This window comes from Cyprinus carpio, chromosome B25 (assembly GCF_018340385.1).
Source record: "Cyprinus carpio isolate SPL01 chromosome B25, ASM1834038v1, whole genome shotgun sequence".
In the NCBI taxonomy this organism is placed as follows: Eukaryota; Metazoa; Chordata; class Actinopteri; order Cypriniformes; family Cyprinidae; genus Cyprinus; species Cyprinus carpio.
The window spans coordinates 14,385,968-14,408,490 of record NC_056621.1 but is presented as its reverse complement, the minus strand read 5'-3'; the positions used below and the strand labels follow the sequence as shown (position 1 = coordinate 14,408,490).

The window sequence follows — 22,523 nt, the reverse complement described above, 5'->3', positions numbered from 1 at the left end:
GATTAATACACATTTAGCTATATGTAGTCCATTTTCATAAAACAATAACATACAAAAGAAAAGCAAAATATAAAAAAATTTAACCTTTTTTTATATTTATGCTTCAAAATAGATTATACAGTCAAGGAAATGCCGTTTATATAACAAAAATCAACAATATCATGAAAAATATAGATCTGATAACTAATTTTTAGGTTTATTTTAATAAAATCCCATGTACCAAATAAGCTTTATGATAAAGGTAATGCTAACTGACACTAACAACACAATTGCTGATAAGGACAAAATAACATCTACAGTGTGGTATTCATTTACAATGATAAAGACAATCTACATTACTGTCTAGAAATATAATGGAATTGAGTGTTAAATATAATGTTTCACCTTGATTTTCTACTACTCTATGGCCAAACTGTGCAAAATTGGACAGCTATTCAGGATCAGGAATATTAAATATTAAATATTATTAACTCATTCCTTGGCGTCATGAAATGCATCTTCAATAACAAGGTTAGTTGTTATATCTGCAAGTCACTGTATTTTATATCACTGACAGATTTTACACAGTCACGCTATGTATAAAAGTCGAGGCATGGGAACGTACACATGATCAGATGCCTCTTTATTGTATTGTGCTCATAGTACTTTGTCAGATAAGGTTTCAGCGAAAGCTACCGAGAGGTCATTCACAGTTCTGCTGACTCAATCATAACACAAAGATGAAATTAATTATAATGTAGGAGATGGATTTTAGCCCTTGTACTATCTGTGACTGGTATTTGGCTATAGCAAGTCCTAATACTATGGATTGTTCTACACTAAAAGCAAAAAACTTATTATACTTAAAGATTCATGAAAGCACATGCTGTCAGGAAATAATCTAACTAAAGGAAATATCACAAATGAACTGATATTTCCAGCCAGTACTTCACTCATGTTTTACTTTCTTTCTGAATAAAACCATACAAAAATATCTCATTATATAAGCTGTCACAAATGCAAATATCAACAGTGTCACCATTAAAGTCAAAATAACATCTACAGAGTGGTACTCAATCCAGGACATTCTGAAAGACTGTGTTCGTAAATGAGGAGCTCCTCTGTTCCTCATGACAAACTCAATCCAGAAGACGGCACGATCAAGAGGTTTCATTGGCTGGTCATGGTGCAGCTTGGACAGTCTCTGCATGTTCTCCTTGTAAGATGGGTTATGCAACACCTCCTTTAATGCATCAAGAAAAACAGTCCTGTCTAAAGTTGCAATATCTACATTTTTTGCTGTTCCTTTTGCTTGCATCCTGGAGAGATTGTCAGGTTGGTCAAAAGCTAAAGGAAGGCCCACAATAGGCACTCCGTGGTAGATGGCTTCCTGAACTCCATTGGTGCCTCCATGTGCTACAAACAGTTTAGTTTGAGGATGTCCAAGCATGTCATTCTGTGGGATCCAGTCAACAATCAGAGTATTATTACCAAGATTGGCAGGTCGTGGTCCTGTGTGTCTCCAAATAACCTTTTGAGGCAGTTGAGCAAAAGCTGCAGCAACCTCATCATTGATTTCACTCAGAAGCTGACCAAAAACAGTTCCTAAAGTCATGATGATGACCCCATGCTCTCCTGAGCTCTGCACAAACTTCTCAAGTTCATCTGGAAGTGGCTTAGCTGGTTTGCACTGGAAGCCACTCATGTAGACAACATTTGGCATTGTGGGTCGTGGAAACTCAAAAATGAAATCATTTCTCATGAGCCAGATATCTGCATTCTGGAGGAGGGAGAAGAAATCAACATTGGGGCCAAAATACTTCTGAGAGAACTCTTGGTAAGGAGAACCTAAGTACTTGGAATGCTTATAAAGAATCATTATATATGCCAACACGTTCATGACTCTCTGACTGAATGTCATCTTGTCAGTTAGCTGTAACCCTATAACAGGTATATATGAGAGAGGAGATGGAGCAATATCAAAATGTTCTTCGCCGTACACAGTCCACCGGACATTAAACACAAGAGGAAGGCCAAGACGGTGTGCCAGTAACACTCCACCTCCAAAAGCAGGATCCGTGAGAACAAGATCATATGCAGTATCTTTCAGAGAATTCATCAAGGTCTCATTTTCAAACATGGCAGCTGTCATATTGCATATTTGCTGATGAAACTCCGTAAATTTCCTATAAACTTCATCAACAAGTGCTATTTCATTCCAAAATGATCTACCTTGTCTCTGCATTTTAAGTAGGTGAGGGAGAAACTTCTCCATGAAGTCATCGTCAAATGCACCAGTGTCTACAGTAATAGAAGTGTAGAGAGGAGACTGTTCCGTAATGTACCAGCTACTAGAACCTCGGACTACTGTGATATTGTGACCTTTTGCATGTAATTCCACAATGAGGATCTTCATATTGATCCAGTGGCTTCCATCCGCAGGGACGACCAGAACTTTACCAGCATAAGAGCTTGACAGAGCAGAAAACAGGATGAACAAACCAAGAAGGGTGGAGTAATGCATCTTCATTGTTGACCTTTGATGAGAAAGAATATTAAAGTGAATTAATAGAGTACACAAGATTTCACAAAATACAAAAATAAATAAAATAACTATTATTGTCCCAAAAATATCATGTAACTGTGTGTTCAAAACATAATACTATTTACTTTCAGTGTATAATCTGTAAAACTGCTAGGTTGTTAGGCAGAAGAAATAAAGTCATACAGGATTGGAATGACCTGAGAGTAAGTAAATGATGACAGAGTTTTAATTTTTGGGTGAACGAATCCTCGAAAACAATCAAAATACTCTCATACTGATTTAAAAATAAAGCTAGGTACTACCTCTGTAAGTGTTAGGAAATGCAGTTAGCATCAACAACAGACTTTTCAGAGTTTTACTATGTAGCAGAAACAGAAAATTGTTAATGTGTGTGTATTTATCAGCTTTCATTTTTAATTCATGTTTTATTTTAGTACTTGGACAGACAAAAGCTTAACCAAAACTGATAAAGAGAAACCTTCAGTGTAGCAGGTCCCAATAAAATTATTTATTGAACGCTAACAACCAAACATGCAATTTTAAACTGTTAGTATAAAATTACCAAGATATCAGAGAGAATACTTAATTGGTTTTGAATTATACTTTTCAATCTCATGCAGTGGATATTTATCGTTATTATTTTTTCATTTACAATCAAGAGACATTTATTTAAAAAAAATAAATAAATCATTTCAGATTCCCATAAAAACACATGCTATCACAATCAGGAGATGTGTATGCTATGTCATACCTGTGCATCACTCATGTTTTATTTTATTTTTGATACAAACTCTAAAAAGATATCTAATTGCATACACAGTGACAAAGACAAAAATGAAAAGTGTCGCCATTAAAGTCAAAATAACATCTATAGAGTGTTACTCAATCCAGGACATTCTGAAAGACTGTGTTCGTAAATGAGGAGCTCCTCTGTTCCTCATGACAAACTCAATCCAGAAGACGGCACGATCAAGAGGTTTCATTGGCTGGTCATGGTGCAGCTTGGACAGTCTCTGCATGTTCTCCTTGTAAGATGGGTTATGCAACACCTCCTTTAATGCATCAAGAAAAACAGTCCTGTCTAAAGTTGCAATATCTACAATTTTTGCTGTTCCTTTTGCTTGCATCCTGGAGAGATTGTCAGGTTGGTCAAAAGCTAAAGGAAGGCCCACAATAGGCACTCCATGGTAGATGGCTTCCTGAACTCCATTGGTGCCTCCATGTGCTACAAACAGTTTAGTTTGAGGATGTCCAAGCATGTCATTCTGTGGGATCCAGTCAACAATCAGAGTATTGTTACCAAGATTGGCAGGTCGTGGTCCTGTGTGTCTCCAAATAACCTTTTGAGGCAGTTGGGCAAAAGCTGCAGCAACCTCATCATTGATTTCACTCAGAAGCTGTCCAAAAACAGTTCCTAAAGTCATGATGATGACCCCATGCTCTCCTGAGCTCTGCACAAACTTCTCAAGTTCATCTGGAAGTGGCTTAGCTGGTTTGCACTGGAAGCCACCCATGTAGACAACATTTGGCATTGTGGGTCGTGGAAACTCAAAAATGAAATCATTTCTCATGAGCCAGATATCTGCATTCTGGAGGAGGGAGAAGAAATCAACATTGGGGCCAAAATACTTCTGAGAGAACTCTTGGTAAGGAGAACCAAAGTACTTGGAATGCTTATAAAAAAACACTACATATGTCAACACGTTTCTTACTCTCTGACTGAATGTCATCTTGTCAGTTAGCAGTAACCCTGTAACAGGAATATATGAGAGAGGAGATGGAGCTACAACAAAGTGACCTTCACCATACATGGTCCAGCGGACATTAAACACAAGAGGGAGGCCAAGGCGGTGCGCCAGTAACACTCCACCTCCAAAAGCAGGATCCGTAAGTACAATATCATATGTAGCATCTTTTAATGAATTCATTAAGATCTCATTTTCAAACATTGTAGCTGTCATATTGCATATTTGCTGTTGAATTTCTCTAAATCTGCTATAAAACTCTTCAGCAAGTGCCATTTCGTTCCAAAATGATCTTCCTTGTCTCTGGATCTGGAGTAAACGGGGGAGAAAGTTCACTATAAAGTCATCGTCATGCTTTCCAGTGTCTACGGTGATAGAAGTGTAGAGAGGAGACTTTTCCTCAATGTACCAGCTTCTACAACCTCGAACCACAGTGATATTGTGACCTTTTGAATGTAACTCCACAATAAGGACCTTCATATTGATCCAGTGGCTTCCATCTGCAGGGACGACCAGAACTTTACCAGCGTTACATCCTGACAGAGCAGATAACAGGATGAACAAACCAAGAAGGCTGGAGTAATGCATTTTCATTCACAACCTTCAATAAGAAAGAATAAAATCTGAATTAAAATGGCATAGAGTGAATTATATTTCACAAAATACAATGATAAAGAGACATTTCTATTCGTTTCTAAAAAATATGCTGGAATTACAAATTCAGTCTAATATTTCAGTTAGATCTGTACAGTTCTTAGACCGTTGTACAATTGGATCGCCTCTGTCTTTGGGATGTGCTCAACAGCAATGCCATTTGTAATATTAATGTTGGATGAAGCCAATTTAACATTACATTACAATCAATAATGGCATAATTTAGGTTTCTTATTGCAACTTTGCAGAAATCAGACTGGTACAATTTCTGTTTAAAGACTATTTAAAAAAAAGACTGAGGAGACTTTTAAACTGCATGTAAACACAGTTAGTGACTCAATCATGAAGTCAGTGAAGTTCATCAAGCAAAGGAAAACTTTCCCTTGCATTATCACTTTCCGTTATAAATATTTACCTCTACTGAGGCTACCAACCATAAATGCAGTTCCAAACAGTCACTTCAAATTCAGTAAATTCCTGATAATTAATTTGCTGTGAATTATCATTTTAATTTCACTGAAAAGTTGTTTTACAAATCCAGCAAGTATGTTTTTAACAATGAACTCCCACGATAGTCATTTCTATAATGCACGTTTAACTTTCTTTTTGAATAAAACTCTAAAAAAATATTGAATCACATATATAAACAAAAATGCAAATATTAAAAGTGCTGCTGTTAAAGTCAAAATAACATCTATAGAGTGGTACTCAATCCAAGACATTCTGAAAGACTGGTTTCTCATGACAAACTCAATCCAGAAGACGGCACGATCAAGAGGTTTCATCGACTGGTCATGGTGCAGCTTGGACAGTCTCTGCATGTTCTCCTTATAAGATGTGTTATGCAAAACCTCCTTTAATGCCTCAAGAAACACAGTCCTGTCCAAAGTTGCAATATCTACAATTTTTGCTGTTCTCTTCGCTTCCATTCTGAAGAGATTGTCAGGCTGATCAACAACTAAAGGTACACCCAAAATGGGCACTCCATGGTAGATGGCTTCCTGAACTCCACTGGTTCCTCCATGTGCTACAAATGCTTTAATCTGGGGATGTCCAAGCAGGTCATTCTGGGGGAGCCAGTCTAAAAGTAAAGTGTTGGTACCAAGGGTCATAGTTCGAGGACCTGTATGTCTCCAAATCACTTTTTGAGGAAGCTGAGCAAAAGCTGCTGCTATGTCACTGGTGACATCTTGTGGAAGCTGAGTAATAAGGGTGCCTAAAGACATGACAATGACTCCATGCTTCCCTGAGCTTTGCACAAATTCCTAAAGGTCAGTTGGAAGTGCCTTGGCGGGTTTACACTGGAAGTCACCCATATAGACGATATTGGGCATTGTGGGTCGTGGAAACTCAAAGGTAAAGTCAGTTCTCATGAGCCAGATATCTGCATCTTGAAAAAGGGAGAAATAATTAACACTGGGGCCAAAATGTTTCAGACAGAAAGGAATATAGATGGGGTCAGTGACAACTGCAATCTGGAACTGGGTAAACAAGTAAGTCAAAACATTTTTGACACGTTGGAGAAATGACATCTTGTCTGTTAACTCTGCTCCTGGGACAGGAACATAAGACAGAAGGGTTGGAGCAAGGGCGAAATGTCCCTCTCCCTGAATGGTCCACCGAACATTGAAAACCAAAGGAATATTAAACTTGTAAGCTAGGATTGCACCACCTCCGGCAGCTGGGTCTGCTAGCACCACATCATACTTAGTGTCTTGGATTGCTTTCATAATTTCATTGTCCTCTAACATTCTCTCTATCATCTGCATCATATCTTCATGCATGCTTTTAAACTTCATGATGATTTCATACTCCAGATGAAGTCGGTTCCAAATAGATGAGCCTTCTCTTCTAATCTTCAAGAGACGGCCAATCAATAAACCAAAAATCTCCTCATCAAATCCTCCTGCGTTTGGAATGGTTGAATTGTAAAAGGGAGACTCCTCCTTGATATACCAACTGTTGGAGGCTCTAATCACAGTCACATTGTGACCTCTGCTATGCAGTTCCTCGATCAGGACCTTCATGTTGACCCAGTGACTTCCATCTAGTGGAAACACCAGCACTTTACCACCGTCTATTCCAGATAATATGCATAACAGCGACAACAAACCGAGAGGTGCTGAATGGAGCATCTTTGTACACAACCTTTAAAAACAATACACAAGATGTCAGTGGATGCTTATAGAAGAATTAAAGGAGTCATGAACTAAGAAGTCAACATTCCCTTGATCCTTTGACATATCTGGGAAATATCAAAACACAAAACTTTCTCGTTAATCTAAAAACAGCTTTTATTGAAGCCAGTCTGCCAAAACGACAGGTTGTAGAATGTGCCACTCTTTGAGGTAATAGTGTGGCTAAAAACAGCCTCTACAGAAGCTCAACGCCTGCTTCTACATAGCTGCCTGTTTAGCCCCACCCACTGACTCGCACATGTAGTTTAAATAACGAGAGGCAAACGCACAGATCTATGCAGAAACCAAACAATAAAGATGCGCCGAAAACAACAAGACACTGTGTAGTGCCAAGTTGTGGAAAAACAGTCTTTGCATTGCCTTTCTTCTGATCGCTGTATTAGGAAAGAGTAAATGAATGATGCAGGATTTTCAGAAAGACTGAAACTAAAAGACGATGCTGTGCCGACTATATTGGATCTGACAGTAATGTCGCAACACTAGTGTGAGTAACTGTTTTTATTATGTGGTCACTATTGCTTTGTGTGTTATTATAGATCATTTGATTTGTGGTGAGTATTCATGTGTTTTTAACATAAATACCAGCAGCGTCTATCTGTGAATGATGTAGGCTGTCAAACATACACAACTGTTAGCCAATCATAGCATTGGGCGTTTACTTATGAGTCTATAATCTGCCACGCCTATTCAAACTGAGCCATCTGATGAGAGGGGTCAAAACAGGACAGATAATAGCCTATTACTTCTAAATTATGCTTTTTGATGTAAAAATCTTGATAGCATTATAAGTGGACCTCAGAGAACAGTAAAAAATAAAAAACAAAGGCAGTTCATGACCCCTTTGAGGAAAACAAAAGAGAAAAGACAAGAAAAACCAAGTCATCTTTTTTTTACATTATATTTGGACACTGACAGTAATGATTATGATACTTGCTTATGCTTATTTGCTTTTATGGATCTGACATGGTCTTGTGTTGAGTGGATAGACTTTTGACATGCAGCATAATGTCTGGTCCATATTGCAGCAGAATTTATATTTGTCTAGTAGGTACTGAATATTTCACTTAGAAAACAAAGTGAAATATACAGTTCTGATTGTATTTGGTTTATTTTCTTTACCAAGTGTCAAACTAAATTTGGCATATTTTACAATGACTTGATTTAATTGTTCCTTATTTAGCACTCATGGCATCAACCCTCTACCTTGTGAAAACAACTTGATTTACAGCAACACTTCATTTACAAAGCAGTTTAATGTACGTGTGTGGCACAGGCCACAATGTTTCCAGGAAAAAGTAAAAAGTTCTCACCTTGCACTTGAGTAGTATCTGAATCGGCTTTCTATTTGTTTAGTAGTGTTATGTGCTGAGAGCTTTCTAAATATGTCAAAGTTAATCAATACCTCACTACACATGCTGCAACATCTGTAAAGAAAAAGCTCACAGTACATGCTAAAACAATAACTTGCAATGTGTACATTCACCTTTCAAAGTAAAACATCACACTTCTTTGACATTTTCTGAAATAAAAAGCTAATTTAATTAGGTTTTGAACACTGTTTTCATGAGCAAAAACAAAAATGACAAAAAATAAAAATAAAACCCTAATACCTGGATACATAGGTTAATACAAATTGTAAGTGTCTGGAAAAAATGTTTCCATAATAATATGGAAGCAGTAAAAGGTCAAGATATTACATAATGAACCAAGAGCAGAATGTAAATCTGAAATCTGGTCTATAGACTCACAATAAAATAACTTGTACATTGCCAGATCAAATCCTATTTTGAAAGAATTATATATTGATAATATTTCAAACCTTACCAGACAACCTCGAAATTCACCTCGGCACAGTCTAGCGTCCAAAACCTTTAGCGCATTTATCATGCAATGTTTACAAGCTTTTTACGTGCATTTAGGTGAAAGGCTCCTTTAAATGAATGAGCACAGCAAAAGCCTATCAGGTTTAGTAGTTAAGTAATGCAATGATAATAGCGGTCAAAGATCTTTGGACCCTGTTTTAAATCTATGATTTTCTATAACCAGGCACACAATGAAAAGGAAATTTGAGCTAAGATTAATTCTTCTTGTTTAACGCAATGTATAAAGTACTTTACTATGTTTATATAGACTTGGCAGTGTTAGTAGGTCACCAGGTTTACAAACTGACACTATACTAAACTGTCACTCAATGCCTGTCCAAATATGGTCAGAAAGTATTTTAGTGCCTAAATTTCACAAGACCTATGGCAGTGTATGTTCTATTTGGCTTGTAAAAGAATATTGTGTAACATCAGTGTCATGTGCTTTAAATGTACATTGCCTTAATTGAGTTAAAACAAAACCTACACACAAGGACTTTAACTCTGTAAAGGTTTCCATGACATTGTTGACCCAGTTTTGCAATAAATAAATAAAATACTACCAATCATCATCTACATATATTATAAAATAAATTTTTGAACAGCTACCAATTCTCATTTATCTTTGTAGTTTAACATTTTAATGCTGAGCTGTACAGCAAATGGATATGTTCATTTTCCAGTCATGGATGTGAGAACCAGTGTCTATGCTTCAATACCAATGACTTTAGTTTAAGCATCAGTTACAATTCCAGTGACCATAAGCAAATATTAATTATTATTTGTATTATATTAATACAATAGATAAAAAAAAAAAGTTTGTATTGTACTGCAACTTATAATAGGCCTAAAGCATGCAAACTTTTGGCCTCATTGTTAATTAGAGGGAAGGAACCGCAAGCAGACTATAATGGCAAACAGCTACCCCAAGTGGTAAGGAAGAATTATCATTCAAATTCATATAATCTTCCATTTTGACAAACTTTAAACTACGACTAACATTAGGGAAGTTGCAACTTGCATTTTCATTTATAGCTCAAAATACGTAAATTACAAAAATAAACATCAGCTGACAAGTCAAGAAAAGCCTCAAGCCAGACACTTTGGTGACTATGTTAATAACATATTTTAAAAGATTTTAACAAGCCCCAATCCCACAACCATGATGAAAACTTGTGTGGTAAAAATACCAGCCAGAACCATTAATGTTAATGTTTACCCAGCTAATTAATTGCTAAATCTGGAGTTCCTAATGTTTTCTTAAAGGGATAATCACCCAAAAATGAAAATTCTGTCATTAATTACTCATCCTCATGTCATTTCAAACCCATAAGACCTTTGTTCATCTTTGGAACACAAATTGAGGTATTTTTGATGAAATCCAAGAGCTTTCTGGTCCTTCATAGACAGCAACACAACTGACACGAAAGGAAGTAAAGACATCATTAAAATAGTCCATGTGACATCAGTGGTTCAACTGTAATGTTATGAAGCTACGAGAACACTTTGTATGCAAGAAAAAACACAAATATTAAATTTTATTCAACAATTTCTTCTCTTCCCTGTCAGATTTCAAGGCATGTTCACAACAGTGCCACACAGCATGCCTTGTTTGCAAGCAGAGGAATGCACATGCATACATAGTGGTATTGTCATGACATGCCTCGAAAACTGACACTGAAATTGTTGAATAATCAATTTTTCACCAAAAATATATTTTGTGTTCCGAAGATAAACAGTTCATACAGGTTTGGAACAATGTAAGGACAGAATTTTCATTCTTGGGTGAACTACCCCTTTAACGAAAATGTAAGTTATTGAATGCATCAATCAGATCACTCACAGATACCCCAACAAGCTCCTCGTAAAATTCTTTATTCATAAACTTGATGCAAGTTTACAAATATACTGTACATGGTCAAAATTCTCTTGTAATGGAAAAACCTAACAAAAAAAAAAACCTAGAATGCATGCCAACAGTGTGAGCTTCAAGAACCATTCCATGAGATGGCACCAGAGACGAGTTCTGTTATTGGTTACGGTGAGGTTCACGTTCAGTGTGAAAAACAAAAACAAGTCATTACTGTTGGACAAGGAAATAGAAGAAAGACTCAGTTACAGAAAACTTGGTCAATGTGGACAAGCCCAGGTCAACAACTCAAACGCAGATGTACTTCTTGAGATGAATAAACCTCTGGGGAAACACCATTTAGAGAGGTCTACTTTTTTTTAAATCTCACCAATGAAAACCCAAGTCCAAGCACATCTCTGAAACAAGACAGCAGCAATAACTTGCAAAGCAGATACTGGAGTTATTTTAGACATTCCTGCTGCAGTGGCTCTCTTGAATTACATTTACATGTGACTGGATTAAAAGATTACATTTGCATCCATATTAAAGATATACATATCCAAGAGCCTGCCTGTTATGGGACGATGTTCAAACTCAGGACTGATCCAAGAGGCACAATCACAACATTCTGTGCAAATACTAAACCCCAAATGTCCCAAAATATTTACAACTGAAAGCTGAAGTTGGAGGGGTGAGAAACAACAACATAAAAACATAAGTTACGTTTGACGGAGCACTTAAATTCAGTAAACGAAGGAAATCATATACATTTTTATAGCCAGAGTTATCTAATCACCATTGGCCTTTAACACTTCTTACGATGAAACCAAGCCCCATCATAAAATACTAAATAGCGACCAGGGGAAGCTGTTAAATTCCTTTTCTTTGCTTTCAGGAACTAGAGAAGGTTCTTAAAGTGGATAGGTAGCGCAAACGGACCAAAAAAGGTTTTCAAACATAATGGATTTTCCTGAGTTTTCAATGAAACGTGCACGAGTCTTCGACAGCCACTTTTTATAATACACTGCAAAACAAAGACAAAAAAGCAGGGAGGTATGGTGTATTTCACCATGAACCTTGAAGCATTGACCATTCTTAAGACTTTATACTGGACGTTAAGATCCAAGAGGTAAAATAAACAATGCCTTGAGTATTGTCCATCAGGCTTGGAAAGAAACAGTGCTCTTGTAGTGTTGTGCTATGAGAAAAGTATTGTTTGCACTCTTTTAATCCATCAGTGCTCACAGAATGAAACTGACAGCAAACTCTTAAGTACTGCCGATTATGAGAGGTCCATTAGTAATGCAAACCTCAAATGTCTCAATCTGTAACAGCTGTTTTTTAATGGAGCAGAAATTATGAAAATGACAATTAAGGGTGGGAACAAAAACATTGTTCATATCACTTACATAAATACAATTTTTAAGATATTACCCCCTTTATTTTGAGAAACATCAACCTTTTTCCCCATTTCGAGTCTCCAAGTCCTCACTTGAGAACAACTCGGATAATTCCCCCACTTCACAAACACCACATTTAAGACGCCTCAAATCCATTTACAAGTATACAAGTGGAGCTCTGTTCAACTATGGAGCGACGGCAAGTTCCGCTTCGCTTTTTCAAAGCCAAAGCTCGCATTTGTCCATTATTGATCAGATCAGCCACTGAGTGGAATTCATCCTAAGTTGGAAAAATGAGATTTGGGGCTTGAGTCGTATAAGCACCCCTTCCTCTCGTCCTTGCCATTATAATTAACATAAGGGTTGCTTAGGAAGCTTACGCATATAATTGTGGCAAGTAACGATTCTTTGACAACATCGGCATTAAATGTACCAGTACATGTTAACTCAGAATGCATGAGGGGGAAAAAAAGTCTCTATAGATACAAGAGCAGTGGCACATTGTCTTCACATTGTCTCTAGTTGCATCCATATCCTGTTTTAAGTTCAGTAAACCACCATTTAAAGTCCATGGCCATAAGAACATCCTTTAAAAACAGACAGAGGATCAGATCCAGCATCTCCATCTATGTAATAATCCTGAACAGAGCCATGCTCCATTAAAAGTGAGGAGGAAGCAACAAAAAGAAGTAAAAAAAAAATCTTTCTCTGATCACACCGTTTCGAAACGCCATGTTAGATGCCTTATTAGTACCAAGGCTCTGAATGTCCCATCATTATAGAAGACAATAGACGAGAGAGAGAAAGAGAGCATGAGAAACAGACAGAAATCCAGACATCATGGGATCTGGTCAAAAAGTCCAGCCTTGTAGAAGATAAAGGACGATGCAAATTTCTGAGCATTCCAGACAGCGAGAGGGCAAACTTTTCCCCGATGGCTTCCACTTACATGAGGGGGCATCATACTCAAGCTGAAGAGGTGAAAACATTAGTAACATAAAGCAAAGGTTTGACCAGATATCCCATGTTTACAGTGTGCAAGCGGATCAATGCTTTTCCTAGCCATCTTCTTTAGGAGGTGTGTACCAGCCTAGAGGAAAAACACGAGAATTTTTTTTTTCTGAGAACAGTTCAAAGTGCATCAATTCTGCATCTCATTTTACGGTTTCTCCACCTACCATTCTTTTCATGAATCTGAACCAATGATTTATATGACTGTTGTGCTCTGGCAAGATTGTATTGATTCTGCACAAAACAAAAGGGAAAGGGTCAACATTTCTGCAGGCAAATATTTTTTGTTTTTCATCATGAGGTCAAACAAACCTTATTTGCTCCGAACTGCACTCTGGCTTTCCCTTTGACTAAGGTGGCGTTGATTTGCATGATGACTGACTCTATTGAGTAGGCACTGCTCCAGCCCTATGAGATCAAATTTATTTCATTATTGCAGATTTCTTAAATTATTTTAATCTGCAAACCTTAGAAAACGTAGAGAAAATCAAACCTGTTTTGTAAGTAGCTCCATACACAAGGCTCCTCCTCCAAGAACATAGCTAGATAAGAACAAAAAAAAAAACATTTAGCAGGGTGGAGCAAATTACCATTAATTTCTCTTCAGATTATGAAAATTAACAATATTTGTATTAGTCATATTATAAATTAATAACTTTTCTGTGAATTGTTTTATAATTGCCTTTCACAAATATATGGGGTATTAAACAGAATGCTAAATAATTAATATATAGGCAAATTCAATTAGCATTACTCAATCTCTGTTAAGTTACAATTAAATGTTGAATTATTAATTAGACAGCATTATTCACAATACATCCGTTTATGTTATTCTCTGGGGAAAAAAAATATAATCATCCATCAAATATAGTAAAATTGTTACTTTTACATTTTATTAACATAGAAAGGTTAGTCTGACTTATTTACTAGGAAAAAGTTCTCATGCTCACCCTCCAGACAGGACCGGAGACACAACCCGTACAAAGGGAGGATCAAAAGGAAAGTTATCCTGCCATCAGCAAGCAAGAGAAAAGAAAATCAGTTGCATAATCTCTTTTTTTCAATCAAATTATCTTCAATCAGTATTTTTGTACAACAAAGAAATAACTAACTTTATAAGAGAAATTGAGCAGAATGTAGTCCATGCCTTCTTTTTCCTTCAAAACCTGCAAGTCACTGTGTAACGGACTGTCTGGGTCAACCCTTAAAAAAAACATGAGAATGATTTTAAAGATCCGAACACTAAAACTATCATCAGTCCACAAGGTATTTCATATGTTATGCAAGCATACTTACGTCCTTAACTTGACATGCCACTCATACAGGCTATCACTGACTAACTCCACTGAATAGATACCTGGAACAGACAGAATGGTAAACAAACAGATCAGACAGATCTGTAACCAGATAAAACTAATGGAAAATAAGAAATGTGTTCCACAATAGTTTTAGGCTTCACATGCAAACTCCTGACATAAAAGTAGCAGTCACAAAAGGTAGGCAATTTAAGGCCCTGATATACTTCAAGTGAAACCCTTTTAAGGTAATGATATACTTCAAGTGAAACCCATGACCCAACTGGTGTGTAAAATGTATTTGCCTTCAAACTACCACTGGTTCCAACAAAATCCAGCCCAAATGAAGTTTCAAAACTGAAGATGGTCAGTGGCGAATGCCTTCAAAACTACCATTGGTTGAATGAATGGCTACTTTACAACTGCCTGAAAATCCTTGTAAAAAATTAAAGTTTTCATTTATCGCCTCTGCGACAAAACGGCCAAAAACGTTGTATTACATGTCCGCATGCGTCACCTTGTTAGAGTACCTCTGCTGACATGTTTTGGACAAAAATTTGATGAAAGGTCTATGATGTAATTGAAATGGATTTTTAATGTGTTTTGAATGTGTGATCTGTTTGTATCAATGATTTGGTTAAGTGTTTGGTAGTAATTGAACTAAAATTACCTGTCATCTTCGGAGCAGAGCCGCACTGATCCGGACACCGCACCCTACGAGACCAACAAAGCAGCATTTAGGGAACATATGAAGAATCTTCTTAGATTATTCTTTTGTGTTTTTGTTAAGGACAATGTTTTATATTATTCTTCAATTGTAATTATTAGTTTTTTCAATGTTAAATATTTATTGTAATTGAAATTTTTTTAGATGTTTAATAATAGTGAGAAGTGTTGTATTGGAAATGAACTGGATAAAAGATGCTGTAATTGAACTAAAATTACCTGTCCTTATAACTCTGTGATTATAAGATTGCATTGTACTTACCACGTCACCAACGTCATAAAGAGATGACATCACTATACTGTATAAATAAACCAATATTGCTCCACCCAACCCCAAAGTTGTATAAAAAGGTACCTTACCGAATGGACACTTAAGTTGGTGTTGTCTTTGGTTTTTTTGTTTTTTATTTTGAATGGCCAGATTCTCTTTCTCAATGCCATCATCCTCTGACTTTTTCCCATCGACTGGTTCCTCCTCTTTCATGTCATAGTGGTCTAGATCTTCAATATCCTGCTGCCACAGCAACAAACAAAAGAAAGTGTTAGGTATCAACTAGTATTCTCGTCATAACTTGAGTCATGAGGAACCAATCGCATGCCCTAAAGCTTAATACCTCTGCCATTTCCTCTTCCTCCTCTTCTTCTGATGTCACTTCATCTGTTGTTCCATGCTGGGAAGAACAAGGACAAAAAGCTTGCATAAGCTCACACCGAGAGCAGGAAAAGGAAGGAGTGTAATAAGGCTATGTAGGTCTGTGCTGATTTGGGCTACCTTCTTGTCCTGACTGATGGGTCCAGCAGGAAGTGGCTGATCCAGCATCTCCACATCAGGATGCTGGGGCAGGTTATAGAGTCGGCATAAATCACAGATCAGCCTTTTCAGCTGCTGTAGAAGCTGCATAAGAAGGAAAAGTGGTAACAAATGGTAAGTAACAAGAACTTGCCAATTTTTTACCTGCTAACTTATATAAAACCATTAATCTACTATCATACATTGGGTTGCATATAAAATAATGTGAGAATGTGTGTTCAGAAAAAAAAGCTTCATCCTGATCAAATGGGTTGCATATAAAATAATGTGAGAATGTGTGTTCAGAAAAAAAAGCTTCATCCTGATCAAAATCTATAGATTATAGAAACTTTTTTATACAAATTATAACAAAAGTTTAAGAAAAACGTCACATGGTGTACAAAGTTAAATATTTTTTATGTTTATTAAAATTGATGCATTATTAATAATTTTAAAGATGTATAAAATAAATTTTTTTATTTTAATGCTTTTATTTTTAGATTTATTGGTGCAGTAATTAAAAAGGTGCAAGTTTAACAGACAAAAGATGTGAATAATTGCTGATCATTTCCCATGATATTATAATCAAAATGATCAATTTTGATTAAAGGATATACACTTATATTCTATGGTTTTAATTCAATTTTTATTGTGTGTTAATGATATACAAGTGTGCTTTTATTTGACAGAAATACAGTAAAAACAATAACATTGTAAAATAATATTACAATTTAAAATACCTTTTCTATTTTAATTTATTTTATTCCTGTGATGATAAAGCTGAATTTTCAGCATCATTACTTCAGTCATAAGTGTCACAAGATCCTTCAGAAATCATTCTCATACGCTGATTTGCTGCTCAAAACACACTTTATTATTATTATAATTATCAATGACAAAAACAACTGTGCTGAGTCTATTTAAATCTAGATTCTTTGAAACGATGTAAAAGTCTTTACTGTGACTTGATCGATTTAATTCATCTTTGCTGAATATAAGTGCTAAGTTTTTCAATAATAAAAAAAAAAAATCTTACTGACCCCAAACTTTTAGACATTAAAATATTTATTTTGTGCTTTATTTTGATGATCACATCTCATTACAATTTCAGAGAGAGTTAACACCTCCTTACCAAAGTATTGCCTTTCCTGACATCCTCAAGTCGTTCAAGGACTTCAGTCAGACTTGGGTCATCTGAATCAACGAACCATATCGGTGGGGTTGAAGGGTAAGACTCCTACAAAAATATCAAGAGTTACAACGTCGGCATCTTCAGAACTGTATCAAAACCCTGTCCTTCCACAAGGTTACTAAAGTCTGAGCGGATCCGTTCATCCACTCGCGTGATAAGCAGCCACATTACCATCTGCCAAACCAATGAAGATCTGTGCAGTGCTGTTTATGTCAGAGAAGTGCGTGACGAGGTGCCATGTGAAATCATGTGAACATTATGTTCCTATCAACTAGTTTGAAACCTCCTCCCATCGAGGGAGAGTCAGAATGATTGCGATGTGATTTGCTTCTGCTTGTCAGGACCACATACTGACCTTATAGCACCTCAGACATCGAGACAGAAGCTCAGCAAACTAACTGGCCTCAATAACAACAAAACCGCAGCCAGTTGCACTGCAGTGGCGTCGTTTTGCACTGTGCTTTTATAGACACTGTACGCCTTCTTCATAATGTAGTTCTGTTAATATACACTTCATATACATGCACATCTCGTCCATTAAAAGCGGTGAAAATTCAGGAGTTGCTCAAATACGAAGTTTGAAAATGTGCTAATATTGCTAATACCACCTTTAACACGTTACGATACCAGATATAAATTACGCTAACATTAACTTCGAAACAAATCACGACAGATTTAACCGAATATACAGCTGTGTCGTTTTAAATCTAAGCATTTCTTTAGAGGCCTCGCGAAATTCGGCACTTAATAATAGCTAAATTAGCTAGCTAACATAAAATCTAGCTATTTATACCAATAAAATAATTTGTTACGCTATAAATATTCCAAAATAGTATCCCAAAGTCGGCTTGGCAAGACCTAAAAAACATGTTTTGTCCGAAACGTCGTTTAGCTAGCTGAAGTATCCGCTTAGCTAAATTAGCACACGAGCTAATTACCTGCCAACTAACGTTAACTTAACGGCAAAATCCCACCGACGCGGAATAAAACAACCCCTTTATGCTTTATTTAAACTTAAACATTGATATTTGATGTGATCAAGCAATCCTGAATATTATTTAGTGAGTCTGTCTAGCTAATAAAGTTAAAGCGACAGCAAACGCAGTTAACTTTGTTAGCTAATCAACTAACAGGCTACACGTAGCTCGTACTAGCGGTGCATACTTGTTTAGCTGTGATTTTAAAATCTATTTGTGGATCTAATCGATCCTGAGCGGCATACATGGTTTATTCGCAATGTGATGGCTTTATTCGAGTCAAAAGGGGTTGTGGGTGGTGTTGTTTCCCTCGGCCTTGTTTCGTTCGCCTGTAAGTTAAGCTACGTGATGAATCTTACCGTGATGTTGCAGTGAATGATCAGCAGCTTTTCTCCCGTCACATTGAACTGGCAGCTCAGTTCATCTGGCTTCCAGTCGATTATTCTGAAGCGCTCATGGTTTGGGTCAAAGATTGACTCCAGGAACTTTAATTCGGCCTTCAGCCCCGACACCGACATCTTCCACTCATCTCATCAGCAGCCAGGCCGCGGGGGGAAGGGACGCACAGACTACTGCGAGCGCGCAGCTGATCCGGAGAGAGAGAGAGAGCGACCGAGAGAGAGAGATTTGGAAATATTGTATGGTTTGGATTGATGGCAGTAGAGCTGTTTGAATTGGATTGAATTGGAGAAAACGCCCGCAAAGGTTGTAGTGAGGGGCCAGGAGTGATAAGTATCTACATGAGATGCTTTTGGTTTTGTTTCATACTCACATGCGTGTCATCTTTTTTCTGGTCGACCATCATTAATAATAATAATAATAATAATAATAATAATAATAATAATAATAATAATTATTATTATTATTGTATTATTATTATTGTAATGGTATTTTTTATGAGATGCTGTTGTTTTTGTTTCATACTAACATGATAATTATTATTATTAATAATATAATAATAATAATAATAATTATTATTATTATTATTGGAATGGGATAATACATGAGATGCTGTTGGTTTTGTTTCATACTCACATGCGTGTCATCTTTTTTCTGGGCAACCATCATGAATAATAATAATAATAATAATAATAATAATAATAATAATAATAATAATAATAATAATAATAATTAATATATAATAATAATAATAATAATAAAATAAAAATTATATTATAATCATCCTTATTGTTTTTTTTTTTTGTTTAGTTTTTTTTTGGTCGACTAGAAATAATTAATTACCCCTAAACGCAAGATCTTAATGAGTGTTAATAATAACCATTAGTAATAATAGTACATTAAATATCTATATTATAATTATCATTCTTTTTTTCTTCTTCACGGAAGTCAACCAGAAGTATTTTGAACCAACAGTATCACATATGATCACCCCTTGCAGTATCTACATAGCATATTTACATTTACATTTAGTCATTTAGCAGACGCTTTTATCCAAAGTAACTTACAAATGAGGACAATAGAAGCAATCAAAAACAACAAAAGAGCAATGATATATAAGTAGGCATATCACATAATAATACAAAAATGAATGTGTTCATTAGCATTTTCATGGTTCTCTGACGTTGGTTATGGTGACATGGTAAACAAATATCCTTTTTTCAGTAAGTATTTTATTTAATTCATTTTAAAATTATAAGTTGTAAATGAAAATTTTTATGATTTAATTAATTATTAGCTTTTCATTAAACACATAACCCCACTTCTTTTCCTTCACAAACCCAAGTTTGGGAAACCTTGATGTAATATGTTTATTGCACTTCATGTTGTTGATAAAAACAAAAGGAATATATTTTGTTACTCTTTGTATTTTTATACAAATATGGTACAATATTATCCTATTTAAATCAATGTGATAAACGAGTTAGGTCAAAAAACAAAAAAAAAATCTAAAAGTAGTCTGATTAGCTACAGATATGACCTAAAATGTGTAATGTAATGGATTACTTTATTAACTTTTTTTTTTTTTTGTCATGTAATTTGGAATCAGTAACAGATAACAGTGTGTAACTGTAAGTAATCTACCCAGCCTTGTATATATGTAATATTGCACAATAAAATAAAATAATAATTTAAGCGTTTAAGTGTTGCTCACCTGTATAAAAACAGGTATAGACAGACAGTTGGGTTTTTTTTGCAATTCTTGAAACTGGAAATTCTCCAGTGACAACGATCCAAGTTGCTTTTGTTTTGTGCTGTTTGGCAATATGCAACGTTTGGCATAAGAAAGAGATAAAAAAAAAAAAACTGTGAGAAAAATTATGTTGTAACTGTGGTATTTTTGTAGGAAATCCCAATTTAAATGTCACGCTTGTATCCTTAAGGCGTGTCTGCTGTTGCTATTTGTCTCCATCTAGCGGCAAATATAGTTTCTACAGAACTGTACAATTATGCCGTTTCTATTTAAACTTTATTCTACAAGCGCCTGTATAAATCTTTAATCGAGCGTTATGAACTAGTAAAAGCCACAGAGAGCGCTGTTAGGGACATTTAGGGGGTTTGGGCCGTTAAGTGCTATTATAGATAATTCTCCTAAATTGCCATTATGAGTAGGGTAGACTGAGGTTTGAGACATGTGCACAGTTGAAACACCTTAATAACTTGGGTACACCATGTCCTTTCCACAATGGATAGTTTATTAATCTTTTATGATTGGTAAACTCACCATATATCATTGCAAACGTTAATCTGTGCTCTAAATATACACATATTTTTTGACAATGTGGCATGCAAGGTATTTTCATAATCTAGAGCAGGGGTTTACAAACTTTTTTGTCAGCCGAACCCCTTTGACCTAAATTATTTACTTGAAGTACCCCCTGAGATTTTAAGTAAATATTTCAATAATTTAATGGCACATTTGCATGTTTAACTTTAAAAACATTTATTTTTTTTTTTTTTTTTTAGTTTTTATGTAGTATTTAGTTTTTTATTGTTTTTTTTTATTTTTACAATTTATAAATTATCATATTACTGTATTTTACAATGTGATTATGACATTTGTTCCACAAAAATGTTTTAAATAAAGGGTTTAAAAGTTTTATATATATTTTTTTACATTTAAGTTAAATTTTTTTATACATTTAAATTTTCTTTGCAAAAACATTTGAATTTAAGTTAAAAATATATATATTTTTTGTATTAATTTGTTAATGATATACAGGTGCTTCTCAATAAATCAGAATGTTGTGGAAAAGTTCATTTATTTCAGTAATTCAACTCAAATTGTGAAACATGTGTATTAAATAAATTCAATGCACACAGACTGAAGTAGTTTAAGTCTTTGGTTCTTTTAATTGTGATGATTATGGTTCACATTTCAACAAATTAGAATATGGTGACATGCCAATCAGCTAATCAACTCAAAACACCTGCAAAGGTTTCCTGAGCCTTTAAAATGGTCTCTCAGTTTGGTTCAGTAGGCTACACAAACATGGGGAAGACTGCTGATCTTGTCCAGAAGACAATTATTGACACCCTTCACAAGGAGGGTACGCCACAAACATTCATTGCCAAAGAAGCTGGCTGTTCACAGAGTGCTGTATCCAAGCATGTTAACAGAAAGTTGAGTGGAAGGAAAAAGTGTGGAAGAAAAAGATGCACAACCAACCGAGAGAACCGCAGCCTTATGAGGATTGTCAAGCAAAATCGATTCAAGAACTTGAGTGAAATTCACAAGGAATGGGACTGAGGCTGGGGTCAAGGCATCAAGAGCCACCACACACAAAGACGTGTCAAGGAATTTGGCTACAGTTGTCGTATTCCTCTTGTTAAGCCACTCCTGAACCACAGACAATGTCAGAGGCATCTTACCTTGGCTAAGGAGAAGGAAGAACTGGACTGTTGCGCAGTGGTCCAAAGTCCTCTTTTCAGATGAGAGCAAGTTTTGTATTTCATTTGGAAACCAAGGTCCTAGAGTCTGGAGAAGCTCATAGCCCAAGTTGCTTGAAGTCCAGTGTTAAGTTTCCACAGTCTGTGATGATTTGGGGTGCAATGTCATCTGCTTGTATTGGTCCATTGTGTTTTTTGAAAACCAAAGTCACTGCACCATTTACCAAGAAATTCTGAAGCACTTCATGCTTCCTTCTGCTGACTAGCTTTTTGAAGATGCTGATTTCATTTCCAGCAGGATTTGGCACCTGTCCACACTGCCAAAAGCACCAAAAGTGGTTAAATGACCATGGTGTTGGTGTGCTTGACTGGCCTGCAAACTCACCAGACCTGAACCCCATAGAGAATCTATGGGGTATTGTCAAGAGGAAAATGAGAATCAAGAGAC

At 35.9% G+C, this 22,523-nt stretch overlaps 3 protein-coding genes and 1 pseudogene across 4 annotated transcripts; all 4 read right to left on the bottom strand.

Annotated features, from left to right (window-relative positions):
* Positions 1-597: 597 nt before the first annotated feature.
* On the bottom strand, positions 598-9,083 carry LOC109057111 (UDP-glucuronosyltransferase 2C1-like). The gene is made up of 2 exons (XM_042752983.1): positions 8,946-9,083; positions 598-2,516 (listed from the first exon to the last, which is right to left on the bottom strand). The coding sequence occupies exon 2, from the start codon at positions 2,507-2,509 to the stop codon at positions 929-931; it is 1,581 nt and encodes a 526-aa protein (XP_042608917.1). The 5' UTR covers positions 2,510-2,516; positions 8,946-9,083; the 3' UTR covers positions 598-928.
* On the bottom strand, positions 2,535-9,076 carry LOC109051253 (UDP-glucuronosyltransferase 2A3-like). Its single transcript, XM_042752985.1, has 2 exons — positions 8,946-9,076; positions 2,535-4,870 (listed from the first exon to the last, which is right to left on the bottom strand). Exon 2 carries the CDS (start codon positions 4,861-4,863, stop codon positions 3,403-3,405), a length of 1,461 nt encoding a protein of 486 aa, XP_042608919.1. The 5' UTR covers positions 4,864-4,870; positions 8,946-9,076; the 3' UTR covers positions 2,535-3,402.
* Positions 4,878-9,047, bottom strand: LOC122142412 (annotated as a pseudogene).
* A 1,759-nt stretch (positions 9,084-10,842) lies between the features above and the next one.
* Positions 10,843-18,846, bottom strand: LOC109051255 (ubiquitin-conjugating enzyme E2 Q2-like). Of its 2 annotated transcripts, none has more exons than XM_042752986.1 (12): positions 18,586-18,846; positions 17,190-17,294; positions 16,040-16,162; positions 15,882-15,938; positions 15,538-15,781; positions 14,543-14,603; positions 14,359-14,449; positions 14,197-14,255; positions 13,740-13,788; positions 13,559-13,654; positions 13,414-13,480; positions 10,843-13,325 (listed from the first exon to the last, which is right to left on the bottom strand). In XM_042752986.1, exons 1-12 carry the CDS (start codon positions 18,742-18,744, stop codon positions 13,294-13,296), a joined length of 1,143 nt encoding a protein of 380 aa, XP_042608920.1. In that variant the 5' UTR covers positions 18,745-18,846; the 3' UTR covers positions 10,843-13,293. The 2 variants fall into 2 exon arrangements, with proteins under 2 accessions (XP_042608920.1, XP_042608921.1); XM_042752987.1 differs by having other exon boundaries at positions 15,538-15,778.
* Positions 18,847-22,523: the final 3,677 nt, after the last annotated feature.

Bases quoted from the DNA above. Each gene is read 5' to 3' on its own strand.
- LOC109057111 (XM_042752983.1), bottom strand. From the start codon at position 2,509: ATGAAGATGCATTACTCCACCCTTCTTGGTTTGTTCATCCTGTTTTCT.
- LOC109051253 (XM_042752985.1), bottom strand. From the start codon at position 4,863: ATGAAAATGCATTACTCCAGCCTTCTTGGTTTGTTCATCCTGTTATCT.
- LOC109051255 (XM_042752986.1), bottom strand. From the start codon at position 18,744: ATGTCGGTGTCGGGGCTGAAGGCCGAATTAAAGTTCCTGGAGTCAATC. The intron at 14,604-15,537 runs GTGACGTGGTAA...TGTCTGTTCCAG, and splicing joins GTCATCTCTTTATGACGTTG to GTATCTATTCAGTGGAGTTA. The intron at 14,256-14,358 runs GTTAGTTATTTC...TGCTGATGGCAG, and splicing joins TGCTCAATTTCTCTTATAAA to GATAACTTTCCTTTTGATCC.